Source organism: Mercenaria mercenaria, chromosome 11 (genome assembly GCF_021730395.1).
Source record: "Mercenaria mercenaria strain notata chromosome 11, MADL_Memer_1, whole genome shotgun sequence".
In the NCBI taxonomy this organism is placed as follows: Eukaryota; Metazoa; Mollusca; class Bivalvia; order Venerida; family Veneridae; genus Mercenaria; species Mercenaria mercenaria.
The window spans coordinates 31992001-32010463 of NC_069371.1; the positions used below are offsets into that span (position 1 = coordinate 31992001).

General features: G+C 36.0%; 2 protein-coding genes across 4 annotated transcripts in view; one reads left to right on the top strand and one right to left on the bottom strand.

Annotated features, from left to right (window-relative positions):
- Nucleotides 1-162: 162 nt before the first annotated feature.
- On the top strand, nucleotides 163-9858 carry LOC123530850 (uncharacterized). Its single transcript, XM_053517077.1, has 5 exons — nucleotides 163-391; nucleotides 608-1856; nucleotides 6245-6433; nucleotides 7336-7504; nucleotides 7935-9858. The coding sequence occupies exons 2-5, from the start codon at nucleotides 656-658 to the stop codon at nucleotides 8128-8130; spliced, it is 1755 nt and encodes a 584-aa protein (XP_053373052.1). The 5' UTR covers nucleotides 163-391; nucleotides 608-655; the 3' UTR covers nucleotides 8131-9858.
- Nucleotides 9859-9880: 22 nt separating this feature from the next.
- LOC123532681 (general transcription factor 3C polypeptide 4-like) overlaps nucleotides 9881-18463 on the bottom strand; it is a 106128-nt gene continuing 97545 nt past the window's right edge. For 2 of the 3 annotated variants that reach the window (XM_053517081.1, XM_053517080.1), the window contains exons 14-19: nucleotides 17060-17102; nucleotides 16411-16543; nucleotides 12678-12839; nucleotides 11916-11966; nucleotides 11175-11270; nucleotides 9881-9973 (exon numbers count right to left, since the gene is read on the bottom strand). In XM_053517081.1, coding sequence (XP_053373056.1) covers nucleotides 9909-9973; nucleotides 11175-11270; nucleotides 11916-11966; nucleotides 12678-12839; nucleotides 16411-16543; nucleotides 17060-17102 — 550 coding nt within the window. In that variant the 3' untranslated portion in view covers nucleotides 9881-9908. The remainder of the gene's footprint in view (nucleotides 9974-11174; nucleotides 11271-11915; nucleotides 11967-12677; nucleotides 12840-16410; nucleotides 16544-17059; nucleotides 17103-18463) is intronic. The other variant, XM_053517079.1, reaches the window with a different exon arrangement.

Here is an 18463-nt window from a genome sequence, read left to right on the forward strand (position 1 = left end):
AATTGAATTTGAAAATATTTGGTCTGAAATTACGTAACCACACAATATCTTTACTTTGATTTACGCTTTAAATGTCACGTCCCTGTGGAATTCTTATATTACCGAGATCTTATTTGAAAATAGATTAAGGTAATACCAGGCGGCCTTAAATTAATCTTTTAATATGTCAGTGAAAAGAAGCTCGTGATATCGCTTTATTGATTGAATTGCACTATTTAGATTGATTAATTTTCTTATATTTTGTAGAAATAAAGGAATTTTACGAGCAATTCAAACAGACTAAAACATACATGGGAATGCTTAAGAAATAGATATGATACATGGAATAAATCAGATATTAAGATAATGTTATACGAAATATAAGATCGTCAATGCTTGAATGGATTTAGCGGTTGGTATATGTTTCAATTTTCAGTTTAAATTTCACTGCGGATAATTAATAAATTTATACCTATATCATTTTCAATAAATTTTCACTTTATTATAACTACATGATATAAATTTACTTTCGCAGAAACAAGTTTAAAAGTAAATGCTTTTTCGCCGTAGATTAAGTTACCACATGTAGACGGAACGAATTCATGAGGAGATATTTCTTTTTTTTCAGAATAACGCCAAGTAATTAAAAAGAATTTCAAAAATCAACACTGAAACTATGCCTCCTGCAACGGGGCTACAATTTTATCGAAAACGGCAAACGATAGACCAGCTTGCCTTGGAACGCCCCCAGTCCCTACCTATTTTTAGAACATGCGTTCTAAAGGCTTTAGTAGCCGTAGATCGCCGAATCGATCTGCTACAACAGTCTTACTATGGGCCCGAAAATGACATTGAGCAAGAGATCAAACGATGGCTTGGTCCCCTTTCAAAGGTTCTTAAAGAAAGTAAAATAAGTTTTTTCCTGTGCAAAACGCAGCTTGATGACGCAGTTCAGAAATTCCGACGATCCGAGGGCGATCCGACAATGGTTGTGGACTTTGACAAGGAAGCTATAAGAACTGTCATTGACATAGTAGAAAGAGTGACGCAGTATTTGAAAACTGGATTCGCTGATATAATTAAAGACTTGAAACTCATTGGTGATTACATGTGGAAATATTGTTTGAGTTTTTCCTCAGCAGAAGGAGATCTGTATCTTGACACCGCTGTGAATTACGAACGACAGCGGAAAGAGTTCTCTCAAGCGATTAATTTTAACTTAGATGACATTACTAACATGGCAGAACAGTTCGAAACTAAAGGAATGCGTACTCAAGAACTGGGTTTTGTTGCACGTGATCTTGCAGAGCGTTGTAAGGCAACGCACGCGCCATTCTTAGTTATTATCCCTCAAGCGTTTGAAAATCTACGACATGCGGTTGCAGGAATGAGAAAATGGATAGAAGCAGACGACGGGTATTCCGATTTCATTAAATGTGATATTGATGAAATGGAAATAAAGAGAGATAACCAAGAAAAACTGGTCAGAGATATGCAGATCAAATGTTCAAATTGTGATCACAAATTGAAAACGGCGAAAAGGCATTTGGTCGATATTACAGCTGAAGTAAAGAGTTTCAAAAACCGAGAGGTACTTTTAAGCAAAGAAAGAGACGAGTTAATAGCTGAAAATAAAGACGTGTTAGTAGATCTTGATATAAAAGTGTTCAGAAAAGAAGAAATGAAGAAAAGACTTGAAACGCTGTCTGACTTTGAACTAGAAAAGTTCAAGCAACTTGATGGTGAAATTCAAGAATTAAGTGAAAAAAGGCCAGTTATTGAAAAGAAACTGCATGATCTGAATAAGAAATTGGACCTGATCAGAGACAGGAAAGATACAATGACAAAAAGGGAAAAAGAAGTTGGAGAGACATATGGTATGATTATCTCAAAATTTTAAATGATCAATAGTTAGACAACGTAAGAAAAGTCCGGGTTTGAAAAAATAAATGAGCCGCGCCATGAGAAAACCAACATAGTGCGTTTGCGACCAGCATGGATCCAGACAAGCCTGCGCATCCGCGCAGTCTGGTCAGGATCCATGCTTTTCGATTTCAAAGCCGATTGCAATTAGAGAAACCGTTAGCGAACAGCATGGATCCAGACCAGGCTGCGCATGAACAGCATGGATCCTGACCAGACTGCGCAGATGCGCAGACTGGTCTGGATCCATGCTGGTCGCAAACGCACTATGCTGGTTTTCTCATGGCGCGGCTCAAATATAAATTACGCTGAGTTGTAGTATTGGTTTGACGACATAAATAGCATGGATTTCACAACACAAATTTCGCTGAGCAGTAGCTAGGCTTAACAGCATGAATTAGGCTGGACGAAGTATGGGTTTGACAACGTAAAGTACACTGAGTGTTAATACGGGCTTGACAAAATAAATTACTATGAGCATTCACATAAATTAAAACATGAGTTACACAGAGCGGTAGTATATCTTTGACAGCATAAGTTACGCGCTGAGCGAAGTATGGGCTTGACAACATAAGCTACGCTGAGCGGTTGTATGGGTTTGACAACATAAATAAAGCTGAGCAGTTGTACGGGATTGAGAACATAAATAACGCTAAACAGTAGTTTAGGTTTAACAACATTAATCACATCAAGTGAAGTAAAATAGTAACGAAGTAAGTTGGTCTAAGTATGTGTTTGACAACATAAATTAAGTTGATCTTAGTATGGCTTTGACAACATAAATAAAAAATGAGTGAAGTACAATGTATTAGCCTGACCGCATAAATTACGCTGAGCGATATAATGGGTTTGACATAAATTACGCTGAGCGGTAGTATGGGTTTGACATAAGCTGAGCGGTAGTATGGGTTTGACATAAATTACGCTGAGCAGTAGAGTAGGCAATATGTTACGCGGGGAGGTAATACTGGTTTGACAACATGAATTACCATGCGCGGATCCAGCCAGTTTTCTCAGAGGGGGTCTGACCGAACCCTAACTGTGACAAACATGTGTCTTTATACACTAAATAATTTGATGTGATTTTTGTGGATGTTAGCCGTTTACAAGAACAGGGTTGTCAATAAGTTTTTGTTGAACAGGCTGAAATAGAAAAGTAGCCGACCAGCTAGGGGACATGCCCCCCGGAAAATTTTGAAATTCAGCGCTTCAATTCCTGCATTCTGGGGGCATTTAAGAATACCTTTTCCACTGTAATTTGTATACAATATACCCCTCATTTCACATTTTCATGAGCTCTTCTGTTAAATTTGGGCAAAATAATACAATTAAGTTTTGTTAAAGGTAAAATTCTTTGTTTCTTTGAGATAATTAACAGAAATATGAATCACGTCAGGGTCGTATGTAGCAGCACCTACATACACTTTGAATGCGGTCCTAATGTTGCCTTTTCGAAAAACCATTTTCTTTTCTTCTTGTCTTCTTTCCTTTTTTAGGATTTCCTATAGGGGGGGGGGGGGGGGGGGCAGACCCCTTCTGGATCCGCGCATAATTACGCTGTGCGGTAGTATGAGTTTGACACATAAATTACGCTGAGCGGCCGTATGGGTTCGACATGAATTACGCTGAGCAGTAGCGTAGGCTTTACAACATATATTACGATGAGCGGTAGTATTGGTATGACAACACGGGCTCCGCTGAGCAGTCAGTGAAATAGGTTTGAGAGCATAAATTACGCTGAGCGGCCGTATGGGTTTGACATGAATTACGCTGAGCAGTAGCGTAGGCTTTACAATACAAGTTACGATGAGCGGTAGTATTGGTATGACATCATGAGCTCCGCTGAGCAGTGATATAGGTTTAAGAGCATAAATTACGCTGAGCGGTAGTATAGGTCTGAAAACATAAGTGAAGCTGTAAGGTAGCCTAGGTTTGACAACATAAGTTACGCTGAGCTTAGCGCAGGCTCGACAGCATTAGTAATGCTGAACGAAGTATGAGTTTGACAACATAAATTATGCTGATCGGTAATACGGGATTGACAGCATGTTATGCTGAGCGGTCGTAGGGGTTTGACAGCATGTCTTACGGGGTTGACAGCATAAATCACGCTGAGCGGTAATACGGGTTTGACAACCTAAATCACGTTGAACAGTAGTAAGGGTTTGACAACATAAATCACGTTGAACAGTAGTAAGGGTTTGGCAACATAAATTGCTCTGAGCGGCCATAGGGGTTTGATAACATAAATCACGATGGCCGGTAATACGGGTTTGACAACATAAATTACGCAGAGCGGTCGTAGGGATTTGACAACATGAATTACTCGAGTGGTATTACGGGTTTGACAACATAAATTACGCTGAGCGGTCGTAGGGGTCTGACAACATAAATTACTCGAGTGGTCTTTGGGGCCTTGACAACATAAATTATGCTGAGCGGTAACACGGGGTTGACAACATAAATTACTGGAGTGGTATTGGGGCTTTGACAACATAAATCACGCTGAGCGGTAGTACAGGTTTGACAACATAAACAAGAACAAATGATTTTCTTTTACCCAAATTAAATGCAAAGGACAGATTTTTAAGATTTAACATTTAAAGTTCTTACTTAGATATTATGTTTTAATATTTGCTTCAAGTATTCAAACACTAGCGAAAGAAATGTTAAATTTGTGTGCAATTAAGTTTATTGACAAATACACGAAAATGCTCTTATATCTGATAAAATTTTACAACTGTACCAAGGAATCAATTTTAAGCATATTTAAGTAAAACAAGATTAGATATATCTTCTACCCACTCAAAATATATCGGGATTAATCAATCATATTTATTTAGTCTATGTACCGCCAAACCGGAGGACTCAGTGTGGTTTTTGTCTGTCGATTAGTATGATACCAGAAAAGAAAACAAACCGAAAATAAATTAGATAACATAAAAGACTTAACTGCAAATTCAAACTCACAGTTTTTCTTTTAATCAAATAAAAACCTTTAGCCAGAGATAAGTGAAACTTGATACAATTCATTTTCAAAGCATTTTAATCAAACAAAATTAAACGTAATCAATCTTGGTTTCCTTGGCAACAGTGAAGCACGTTGTTTATTCTATTCATTAAATGATGACCAAGACAAGGCAGTGGTTCCTGTATGGCAGCATTGTTCAAACATTTAAAGAAACATTCCTTCCGATGTTTATAGATTATCAATACAAACCTTTAGTTTTCATCTTTTGTTGACAGGCATGGTTAAGAACTGCTACGTGTTTGACCTCAAATACAAAGATCGAAACTTGTATCATTTATTGTATACAAAACCTTTTATTACACAAGAGTTAATTCAATTTAATTGACATTTAAATGATTACATGGCGTCCAAGGTAATTATTTATGTGTAACGTTGTGCGTGTGTTTTGTTCTTTATAAAACATAAATCTAGATTTCGCTAAATATGTATACATGTACATTTCCTTTCCCCTTGAAAGAGAAGTCGCTATATAATGACTCATACTTCAAAGCATTAGTGCTACTGTTTTAATTTTTCAGCTTTTGATTCTCCGAAGCCGAATGTCCGAGTTAAAACTGGAAACAGAGACAACATTCTATTAATCCAAACAATAAGAGCTAAAATTTTAGTCTTGTTACAACTTTTAGCGAAATAAATAAAAGACCATAGCATTTTTTATGACGAAAAATCCAAACTGTTGGTGGCGGGATTCGAACTCGGGTCGCTCGGGTGCTAGTGCAATGCTTTAACCACTGAGCCAAAGAGTCGATTCCCTGCCGCAATTGTCAGAAATTGTAGGCTATTCATAAGCGACCGTAATACTTCCCGTCGTCATTTATGATGACGTGTCAGCCATTTTAACAGTAAGAAATCAAAGAGCATAGCATTTTATGACTGCGGCAGGATTCAAACCCGGGCTGTTCTAACTACTGAGCCAAAGGGTCGACTCCTCGACGCAGTTGTAAGAGAGTGTGCTTTGCTTGAGCGACCGTAACAATCTATTCCGAGACACGAAATTGTCTTTTGTGTTCACCTGATTTTGAACCGACTCATTCATGTAAATCGGGATTTTGATTTTGTATTTATACAAATACATTTTTTTTCTTTGCAAAATCATAACATTCTATGATTTTTTGTTAAAGTCTGGAATTATTTGTAATCATGAAACTTTATCCATAGTGCGGTGATAACCACAGGAGAAATTCATTTTAAATCTCAATTGTGAAGGATCTCCAAGTTTATTTGAAGCCGCGTCATGATATGTCTATAGGAAGCAGTCCCTAATAGTTTAATGATAAACAAGATGACAAATATGTTTGTCACTATTTTCAGCGGAAGTTAAGAAGATAAAGAAAGAGTTCAGGAAATGTGAGGTAGAGTTGGGACGTCTCGATGGTAACCTCTCACGTCTAAAGGAGATATACAGGTATAAAACGACGCCGGAAATACTGAAGAAAATCTTTCATGGAATGCCTTTAACCGCCAGACATGTTGTCAATAAAGGAAAGCGACCAATCATGGGTAAAGATTTTTTTTTTCCTCTTAAAAATTCAATTGGCAGTTTTTCATCTCTTTTTTTTCTCTACAGAATACGTTTACGTAAATAGACCATTTTGAGAAGAGAACAAAAAAGGCCCAAACAACAACAATAGAGACGGTCTTATATATGACTGCATAATTTCATACTTCCGCCCATGCTCTAGCACAGCAACATACGGACAAATTCTGACTGGGTCAATACAAAAAAAAAAACAAAAAAAAAAACAACATCAACGTGAAGTATCGATTGTTCCCTTCTATCTATGACACCACAGCATGGACAGAATTTTATAGTCATTGCCAAAAACTTCACGGCAATGTTGTTATAAGAGTGATTTCTTCTTCCACTGCGTGACACTTACATAGAAACGGTGACATTTTACGTTCATATCCCCGGCTTCTGTCAGAACATTGACCTCTTATGTTCAATCTCCTGTCCCTGCGCCGATTGTATTACAGGGAGTGTCGAGTTTTTGAAATCTAACCTAATTTTAACTGTATTCTCGAGTTCTAGTTTCGCAGTCAGAATATTATTAAGTTCTCAAACCGAATGTAATCACAACTGGACCGAAAATTATACTCGCAACACGACTTTTTATCGCGCAATGAAAATTTGGAGAAAAACATTCGGTTAAGTTAAGTTGGAAAACAACGCACACTTATTTTGTGATGAAACGTCAGATTTTGAAAGACATACGGTTGGTGAACAATGGGCACTGCTTCTACGACTTCTTGTAATGGTCCACTTATGTCATTTTCCCCTGAAGAGTACTAACTTTAAGTGTTAGGTTATGTACACATATGAGCAGTGGTCTACTGACCTTTCAAAGGCCTTCTTTGGTTCTTAAACAAATTTTAAGTTGTTTAAAAACTTAACATTTCAGATAAACTGGAGCGATGCTGCAAAATCACTGCTTCAAAGATAGACACTGATTGGACGAGACTTTACCGAGCACTACCATTCCATCCTGCAAGAGGGGAACAGACAATTCTCAAGGATGTAGACGAAATTGGCAAGGAATATATGAGACACATTCCAGACGAAATGTGCAGGTTAGTTCACAAAACCCGTATATTTTAGTGTAATTTGCATTGTTAGCACTTGAAAATAAAAACGTCTAGGATTTCCTGGCAGTTTCGAATTATAAACTATCATGATATGTAGAAAACAACCAAGCAGAAAAATTTGATGTATTATAGATTTTTGCCAAAATGTTTAATATGCCTAGTTACTTTACATTTGTAAAACCTATCTATCCCCATCGTTAGCATTTCTGAATAGGAGGCGAACATATCTTTTGTTATTACACATAATTATGTAGTATTCAGGTAAAAACATTCCGGTTAATCCACATCATTTTAAGATAATCAGTCACTATTTATACCTACATTATGTATTTTTCAGGCAATGTTTAATGTACTATCGTTTGCAACTCAGCATACTCATATATGTTTTATCAGCTTGTAACTTGTCTCATTTCAGGCAAAGTTTATGGAGATGGAGAAGAATGCATACCCGAGCAAGCGTAGAAGACCTAAAGAAAGCACTACTTTCAATCAAGCGGAAGGATATAGTGGAAGCAATAGATGAAGATATAGTCCGCCAAGCAAACAAACCAAACATACCGTCTCCTGCATTTAGAACAATAAGGTTCCCAAAATTAAAAGTACACACTTGAAAAGAACGGCGTGTGTCAACTGCAAGAATATTTCGACATCCTTATAACTTTACATAGAAACGTGTGGATCTAAACATAGTTGTCAAGTTGCTTTTGCTAGCAGTTTCTCGTGAAGCAGAAAATCATCTGTAACAGTTTAAATTTTCAAAATTTACTTCTAGACACGCTATGATAAAAGTCAATAAATACAATAAGAAAACCTTTGGAAGCAAAGAATGCAACCAAGCAAACTAATAGCAGACTCGGTTTGATTGAGTCTGTTCATGAGAGGTAATGAAATATACAACACCACTCACGCCCCCTAGCACCGGCCTAAGCGGAACTCTACTACCTAGATATTGAATGGACTCCATGATCACAAAGGATCAGAAAATATAACAACACTGAATCCAAGTACGGGGAGACTTTTTACGGCCGCCACAACGTAAGAATAGATGTTCCTTGTCGTTATGACATGGAAATGTGATGCATATTTTTGTAACACGATACACGTACAGTAAATATAATTTATATTCGTTGGAGGCTTTTTGTTGATTTCGTGGATGCTTCTACCCTAGAAATAAAATTTCAACGAATACAATTTCTATTCATTTAACCATATTATCTTCGGACGTTGAAAACCACGAACTACAGCAGTTTTTGTCAAACAATGAAATTTCATGCCCACGAAAATTGTGATTTTGCAGTATTCTGTTAATTGGGCATTTGTGCTTTGACTTTATATCGCAAGAGTCTTTGCGTAGTAGATAAATACCGACTGTTCTGCACCGGAACCTGAAGTAAATGAAAATTAAGCTATCAAGATTATTTACCAGTTATCAGTGTCTATTTTGAAAGAAATACACGTCATTTGTAGAACGTATCATTACGAACCGGGATACTTATTTCCTGGTACATAAGCAGGATTTATGAATCATTGGGGGAAATATGTTAAAAATATACCAATCGAGAATCGTTATTTTTGTATTTTCTTGCGCAACACACAGAATGTGGACTATGGAGCCGGAACACAGAAAATGTTATATGTCTTGAATTTTGACCACAATTTACTATTTTATTATCAACAGTTTATATTATAACATAACATATATTGGGGCCATTGGGATTCTGGGAACACCACAATTAACTCGGACTACTAAAACTAAACTAATTTACTGTTACAAAATTAGAAAGAGCTTCAATTTGCATAAACATGTACGACACTTTATTGATGTGCAATACTCTGGTCTTGCAAAATGTAAAGTATTTCAGCTAACGTCTTTTTGTACATATTTGTATTTGCACTATAAAATAATTCATACAGAAAAGATCCGTGTAATCAAGCAAAACAATAGCAAATGTTTGATGATTGAATGTTCGAAAGTCAATGAATGAAAGATATTTTGATCTTACATGTAAAACATTTTTTTTTTATTTCATGTTTTGACTAAATTTACCCATTTTACAGTTTCTTGCCAGTGAAACATATACTGTGAAAATACCAGATATATTTCACTCTAATATTTCGATAATTCACTGAAAAACATGTAATAACATAGAATAAATCACAGTCAAACGAAAATAATCAGTAGTCCACATTTTGTACTTTTTACTTGTATATAATTCAACACATAGATTTTGTCGGGCCAGAGTAAAAACTAGAATCTTTTCCCTGGTGTTATGTAATAAGACACTTAATAAATGGCCATTCGGCAAGTGTATACTGTACCAATAATCCCATATATCTATATAAACAGACAACAAATACATGCGTATTTCATGTTCTTTATTTTGACAGATTATGGCAACATCAAACCATCACAAAATGTACACATATTATCATCTCCATTCAGCCATTCCATTTCTGAAAAAAAAAAGAATATCTAAATTGAATTTTCAGCTTGTGTAACATAAACAAGCTCCGAGGTATGTGTATTTGAAAGGATAAAATGTAAAATATGCATTTGAGTGCATTCTACAGAAAATTCATGTGACCTATATTTCCAGCTGATTTTCAATGACATCAGTTAAACATCAATTTAAGGGCTCTAAAGTAGGGGTGGAATGTACAGTACAGGAGATACCTGTCTTCAACCTTTTGAATTCAATGGCAAAAATGTATTATTTATAAGAAAGTCCTGAAAAATATTTCTTGGCCATGAAAATTATGTATCTTTTCAGTACTAAATATAGTGTCAAGTGTTACTTGTAAATCCAATTAGTATAGTATTTATCAAAAAATAAAACACTTTAATATCAGCATTAATTATATTTCATTAAGATTTAAACATAGATAAAATGTAAACATTTGAGAAACATTACAGAAAAGATAAATCAAATTACATACACTAATAGTTATATCTACACAGTTATGTGAAAACAGCCATGTTCAAAACTCTGCACCTAATTATCATAGGCAAGTCATGAATCCTAAACTTACAAAATGCAAGAAGCAGTCTGAATTTCAAGTTTTACAGGAATGCCTAACATTTCTAATGCATTTTTGACACAGTAATATAAGACCTCAGTGCTAAATATTGTTGGTTTATTGTGTCATTGATATTTCTTGCCTACCTAGCGGGGAAAGTATACATTTATCCGAGCACGCGCCGGGGATAGATATTCCTGTCTTTCCCTAGGGAAAAACCTTGTCTAAAATAGCGTGCACTAAGGTGACGTCACATAGTACTGGTACCATTGTGACGTCATAAACTTTATAAATAATGTCGGGAAATACCCAAATCTATTTGTCTCCACGATCTATTTTGAACATGATAGGCAAGAAAAATGATCTAACATGTCTGCCTGTGTAAGACAGCTGTTTTCCCTACCCTCGGGACAGCATGGATAAAAAAACCTCGCTCACGCTCGGTTTTCCATTCCACACTGTCCCTCGGGTAGGGAAAACCCCGTCTTACACAGGCAGGCATGTAAGATCCTTATAATCTCACACCTACACAGTCCGGAGATGAAGATATACAACTGAGCTGGGTTTTTAAAAAATAAATATACAACAGGGCACTTTCAGCATAGCTAAATGCATGTAGATTAATTACTCAATATACCTTTAATACCTTCGGGTGGTCTCGCAGTAGAATAACATATTGAGCATGTTCTGTAGTTAACTCCCTCTACTGGTAGTAGGGTCTTACAGCACATATCTAAAACAACCACATGAAATTATGTTTATATATGAAAAATACATTGCCACTACCAAATCTTTTGTTGTAATCTAGTCATAGTGAAAACTAAGGTAATATGGTAATTTTGCTGTTTCATTATCTTCTGAGAACTGCTTTTGCAAAGAGAAAACGCCCAGCTAAAGACAACACATTTTAAAATTATATTTCAATGACTACTTTGGTTCTGACATAGCTTAAACCCACAACAGATGGGGGCAACTCAATTAGATTTTAGCCCTATAATTCCTCTTTTGTTGTCTACAAGTTAATGCAACATTTGCACTTGAGGGTACATCACCGTGCAATTCAAACGAAATGTAGGAAATGTACTAAATTGTCATGCAAGCTTTAGCCATGGCATGATCCAAGGATCAAACTCGTGACCTCATGACTCATAGCTGCATGATTTTCTAATTTAGCTAGAATAGAGGTAGCCATTCGTGGGGTTCATTTACACAATGCAATTTCCAGACGTATTTTAATCAATTACATGTTTCTAAAAGGTTTCGTTACTAATTCAGCGAAGGGAAATGACAACTTTTTAAAATGAAACGAGATGTACAAAGTAACAGATGGAAACACAAAGTTATACAGATTATAATATACTCCTACAGTCAAACTTACCAAATAAATGACCATTTTCACAAAACCATCTCAGTTTCTTCTGCTTCATTACTGTAAATTGTCAAGGGATAATTATGTATTAAATTTTGCTCTTGTTTCTAATTTCGTTTAAGACATTATTTCAACAGTAGAAAGGTTAATATTCCATACTTTTATTAGGACAGGTGTACATGTAGGATTTTTTTTTCTATATTGTAATTATCATGTTATGCAAACATTCAGAATATTGCTATTTTCACACAGTGTAGGCTTGCAGGTTTAAAATGTACTTGTAAAACTTAGTTCCAAAGTTTGACTGTTCATGAAAATTTCAGTGTTGCAAGCAACTCCATCGTTTCTTTTTTTCAAAGACAAATTATTGCAGTCTCTTATCACTACATATAGGAATCCACTACATACTAGTACAAGCATACACAAACAAGGTCTTGAATTATTATATCAGTCAAATATTCTTATTATAAACCTGTTTGATGTACACCATAACTGTACCTGACTTTGTAGTACCCGTAGTATTGTGTTCTTTTCATGTAAGTAAAATATTTCTACACAAATCAGAAGTAGAGTACAAATGACTTCAGACCATGTCATAGTCTGACACTTTCATCACAGGAATCAGTGATGGAAGACAAATGATCTTAAAAATTTGTCATGAAGAATTTAATGCACCGAGAATCAAACCTATGATCTTCTTCATGGGCGTCTTACAGTCTAGGTATTAGGCTAACTGTGCCAGCAAGGTCATATTGTGATATCAAAGGATACAGCAAGAGCATATACAACACTTGACTTCGCATGATTTATCAGTTTTACTGAGAACATCTTCCAGTTGTTGTTTAGTTTTGGATATATCTTCTACACCACTGAGACTGTCAGAGTTCATCACTAGCCAGGTGTGCATGCTATACATAACAGCAATACTTGTCTCTGTAACACACAGAGATACATCATATAAAGTACCCAAACTTCTTACTAAAAGTACTATGAAAAATGGTGTTTTTAGTCTCATGACATACAATTTCAACAGTTTCAATAAAACAGTAAAGATATGTTTCATAAATGTACACAAGAGCTAATGATAGTGTGGTTAACTATTTGAACCCCTTCCATCTAATACTACCTTAAATACGAAAGCTTTAGTTAAATTTCCTGAGTTGAAAAGGCATAATTTTGCTAAAATTGAAGGCAAGCTAGTTCATTGCACTTGAGGACAAGATGGTCCTCAGAAAAAATATCTAAGCCTAAAGGACAAGAACAACAAAGGGAAGAAATTTACCAAAAAAGAAAAAAATTCTTACAAGGTATAGATATGTCAAAATACACCTAAAAATTGGAGGTACCATCCTTGTTGTATCACAGAAAAGTGGTCTCGGTTTTTCCCTACGGCCAATAATAAAAAAGTTACTAAAAATAAGCTATTTATAGTAACGTAAAAGGGAAGTAATTAAAAAAAAATATTGTAAGTAAACAAAAGAAGGATCTGCCAAACAAATCTGTTGACATTAATGAAATTTCAGATCAGTATCTTCATTAGTTATGGAGATATACCCATTTTAATTTGAAATAAAGGGAGGTAATTTGACATAAAATCAGTCCATAGTTATCAACCCTGATTGTCTCAGTCCAACTTATAACAATAATGAAATTTCAAATAAGTCCTATAAGTACTTACTGATATAAATCCATTTTGATTACAATCAGGGGAGGTAATCAGATATAAAATAACTCTGGAACCTACGATTGGATCTGATTTGTCACGGAATCCAAGATTTATTGTTGTTGAAGATATTTTGGAAGCTTGTATCAAATAAAACCATAAATGAAGTCTCTATATGGCTGCAAAAGCCAAAATAGCCAATTTTGGACCTTTAAGGGGCCATAACTCTGGAACCCATGAAGGAAACTGGCCAGTTCAAGAAAGGAAGCAAGATCTTGTGGTGATACAAGTTGTGTGCAAGTTTGGTTAAAATCAAATCATAAATGAAGCTGCTATTGTGCAGACAAGGTCAAAATACCTAATTCTGGCCCTTTCAGGGGCCATAACTCTTGAATCCATAATGGAATCTGGCCGGTTCAAGACAGGAACCAAGATCTTATGGTGATACAAGTTGTGTGCCAGTTTGGTAAAAATCAAATAATAAATACAGCTGCTATTGTGCAGACAAGGTCAAAATAGCTAATTTTGGCCCTTTCAGGGGCCATAACTCTGGAACCCATAATGGGATCTGGCCAGTTCAAGAAAGGAACTGTGATCTTATGGTGATACAAGTTGTGTGCAAGTTTGGTTAAAATAAAATCATAAATGAAACCACTATCGTGCAGACAAGAAATTGTTGACGCACGGACAGACGGACTGACGGCGGACGAAGGGTGATCACAAAGCTCACCTTGTCACTATGTGACAGGTGAGCTAAAAAGGTAACATTCAGTCAAGTAATTCATGAGAAACATGCTTACATGCAAAACTTAAAATTTCTATAAAACTTAAAAAGGGGCATAATTTTAACCAAATAAAAGCTAGAGCTATATAACTTGCCCTCTGCAGTTACCTTATGATGCTGAAGACATGTGTGAAGTTTTAAAGCATTTGGCTTCATTATTTTTGAGAAACTGCTTACATGCAAAACTTAAAATTGAAACACCAAGTTCAAAAGGGGCATAATTTTGATCAAACAAATTTAAAGCTAGATTAATGTAACTTGACCTGTGAAGTCATCTTATGAGATTGAGTAAATGTTTGAAGTTTGAAAGCATTAGGCCAAGTAGTTTTAGAGAAACCTCCTGATATGTAAAAACTTTTGCAAAGTGGACGGGGATGTCGGCAAAAGGGTGAAAGCTCTACTTCTTCAAAAAACAAGAGGACCATGATCGTCCTGAATCGCTCACCACTTCCCACATGACCCAGTTTTGAGTATGACGTCGTTTTTTCTATTATTTGACATAGTGACCTAGTTTTTGAGCTCATGTGACCCTGTTTTGAATTTGATCTAGATATCATCAAGATAAAAATTCTGACCAATTTTCATGAAGATCCATTGAAAAATATGGCCTCTAGAGAGGTCACAAGGTTTTTCTATTATTTGACCTATTGACCTAGTTTTCAAAGGTACGTGACCCTGTTTTGACGTTGACCTAGATATCATCAAGTTGAACATTCTCACTAATTTTCATGAAGATCTATTGAAAAATATGGCCTCTAAAGAGTTCACAAGGTTTTTCTATTTTTATACCTACTGGCCTAGTTTTTGACCGCATGTGACCCAGTTTCGAAACTGACCTAGATACCATCAAGGTGAACATTCAGACCAATTTTCATGAAGATCTATTGAAAAATATGGCCTCTAGAGAGGTCAAAAGATTTTTCTAATTTTAGACCTACTGACCTAGTTTTTGACCGCAGTTGACCCAGTTTCAAACTTCACCTATATATCATCAAGATGAACAGCCAGACCAACTTTCATACACATCCCATGAAAAATATGGCCTCTAGAGAGGTCACAAGGTTTTTTCATTATTTGACTTACTGACCTACTTTTTGAAGGCATGTGACCCAGTTTCGCACTTGACCTAGATATCATCATGATGAACATTCTGACCAATTTTTATGAAGATCCATTCAAAAGTATGGCCTCTAAAGAGGTCACAAGGTTTTTCTATTTTTAGACCTACTGACCTAGTTTTTGACCGCACGTGACCCAGTTTCGAACTTGACCTAGATATCATCAAGATGAACATTCAGACTAATTTTCATAAATATCCCATGAAAAATATGGCCTTTAGAGAGGTCACAAGCTTTTTCTAGTATTTGACCTACTGACCTAGTTTTTGATGGCAAGTGACCCAGTTTCGAACTTGACCTAGATATCATCAAGTGAATATTCTGACCAATTTTCATGAAGATCTTGTGAAATATATGGCCTCTAGAGAGGTCACAAGGTTTTTCTATTTTTAGACCTACTGACCTAGTTTTTGACCGCACCTGACCCAGTTTCAAACTTGACCTAGATATCATCAAGGTGAACATTCTGACCAATTTTCATAAAGACTCCATGAAAAATTTGACCTCTAAAGTGGTCACAAGGTTTTTCTATTATTTGACCTACTGACCTAGTTTTTGATGGCACTTAACCCAGTTTCGAACTTGACCTAGATATCATCAAGGTGAACATTCTGACCAATTTTCATGAAGATCTTTTGAATAATATGGCCTCTAGAGAGGTCACAAGGTTTTTCTATTTTTAGACCTACTGACCTAGTTTTTGACCGCATGTGACCCAGTTTCGAACTTGACCTAGATATCATCAAGGTTAACATTCTGACCAATTTTCATAAAGACCCCATGAAAAATGTGACCTCTAGAGTGGTCACAAGCAAAAGTTTACGCACGGACGCACGGACGGACGACGGACGCTGCGCGATCACAAAAGCTCACCTTGTCACTTTGTGACAGGTGAGCTAAAAAATAAAAAAAAAAAATAAAAGAAAATCTAGAAATTACCTCTGTTAGCTCCACAAGTTTCTTTTGCCAGATCTGAGTTGGCTACACACTTTTTGACAAACAAGGCAAGAATCATACATGTCAAGTCATTCACCTCTTTCTCCAGTTCTTCTATAACATTTTTCTTGTCATCCTAAATGAAAACAATGCAAAACCAACTTAAGTTTTTACATGAATCAAAATATGTTTATTATATGTCTAAATCATCAATTTAGTTGTCACTAAATGATCTCATGACTGCTCCTCAACTGTTTAATTATTTCTTTTAATTTTCTTAACTATTAATTACGTTATGTTTCAACTTGAGATTCTTTGTAATACAATTCATGGCTTTTAGACAAAATGGTTTTGATTTGAAGATTTCAATTATAAAAGATAAAATAGAAAAAGTAATACTAATTGGAAAGTTTAATACATAATTTCTTCTCTGTTGAGACTTCTACATTTTCATTCAGTGAACTATTTCCAGATAGATTATACAAACTGCAAAACATTCCTATGCATGCACCAGTATTTCTTATTAAACACATTTTGCTTAAAACATACAAAATAGAACATAAATGTCTATATCATGTGTCCTGGATAAATACTGTTAGCTCGCACACATGTTATTACTTAACACCTAATGAGCAATCAGAATTCTATTTACCTCTTTCTGTTTTACGTATCTGTATCGAATCAATGTCCCATACCTAGAACATGGAATAGATACTATGCTTTATTATCAGTATATAAAGACAACTGAGCAATTCAGTTTGTCACAAGCATATGTGACACACTTATAGAGGTTGAAAAAGTGATATAGATTCTATTTATTATTCACAGAATCCCACATTAAAAATATCATTATGAAAATTCAAAATAACCAGAGCTGTTTGTAAAACACAAATGACCCCCATGACGGTGTAAATGGGCATATAAGTTCCAGTCTCATGTATGCTTTGACCTCGGCCTATGACCTTATAACCAAAGAAAACTAGAAAATGCTTTTGTAAAAAAGCGCATGTCTCCCCCAATGCAAAGTGCTATAGGCAAGAAGTCAATAGGGGTCAGGAGCGAAAGTCAAAGAGACACTGATGGTTGGCTGCAATAGGGATCATCTACTTGGCATGTCCAGTCATCCCGCTAAATTTTAACACTCGTGGCCTAGTGGTTCTCAAGTCACTGTTCAGGCTCCTGTGACCTTGGCCTTTGATCAAGTGACCTCAAAATAAATAGGGGTCATCTACTCTGCATGTCCAATCATCCTATTAAGTTTCAACATTGTAGGTCAAGTGGTTCTCAAGTTATTTCCAAAATATGATTTTACAAGAACAGGCCACTGTGACCTTGACCTTTAATAGACTGACCCCAAAATCAATAGGGGTCATCTACTCTGCATGTTCAATCATCCTATGAAATTTCAACATTCTGGGTCAAGTGGTTCTCAAGTTATTGATCGGAACTGGTTATCAATATTCAGGCCCCTGTGACCTTGACCTTTAACGGAGTGACCACAAAAACAATAAGGGTCATTTACTCTGCATGAACAATCATCCTATGAAGTTTCAACATTCTGGGTCGAGAGGTTCTCAAGTTATTGATTGGAAATGGTTTTCCATGTTCAGGCCCCTGTGGCCTTGACCTTTAACAGAGTGACCCTAAAATCTTTAGGGTTCGTCTACTCTGCATGACCAATAATCCTACGAAGTTTCATCATTTGGGGTCAAGTGATTCTCAAGTTACTGACCGGAAATGGTTTTCAATATCCGGGCCCCTGTGACCTTGACCTTTCACAGAGTGACCCCAAAATCGTTAGGGGTCATCTACTCTTAATGACCAATCATCCTATTAAGTTTCAACATTCTGGGTCAAGTGGTTCTCAAGTTACTGACCGGAAATGGTTTTCAATGTTCAGGCCACTGTGACCTTGACCTTTAACGGAGTAACCCCAAAATCGATAGGGGTCATCTACTTTGCATGTACAATCATCCTATGAAGTTTCAAGATTCGGGGTCAAGTGGTTCTCTAGTTATTGATCAGAAATGGTTTTCAATGTTCAGGCCCCTGTGAC

Excerpts from the sequence above, each read along its gene's own strand:
- LOC123530850 (XM_053517077.1), top strand. The coding sequence starts at position 656 with ATGCCTCCTGCAACGGGGCTACAATTTTATCGAAAACGGCAAACGATA. Across the intron at positions 1,857-6,244 it reads AGAAGTTGGAGAGACATATG|CGGAAGTTAAGAAGATAAAG; the intron begins GTATGATTATCT and ends CACTATTTTCAG. Across the intron at positions 7,505-7,934 it reads ATTCCAGACGAAATGTGCAG|GCAAAGTTTATGGAGATGGA; the intron begins GTTAGTTCACAA and ends GTCTCATTTCAG.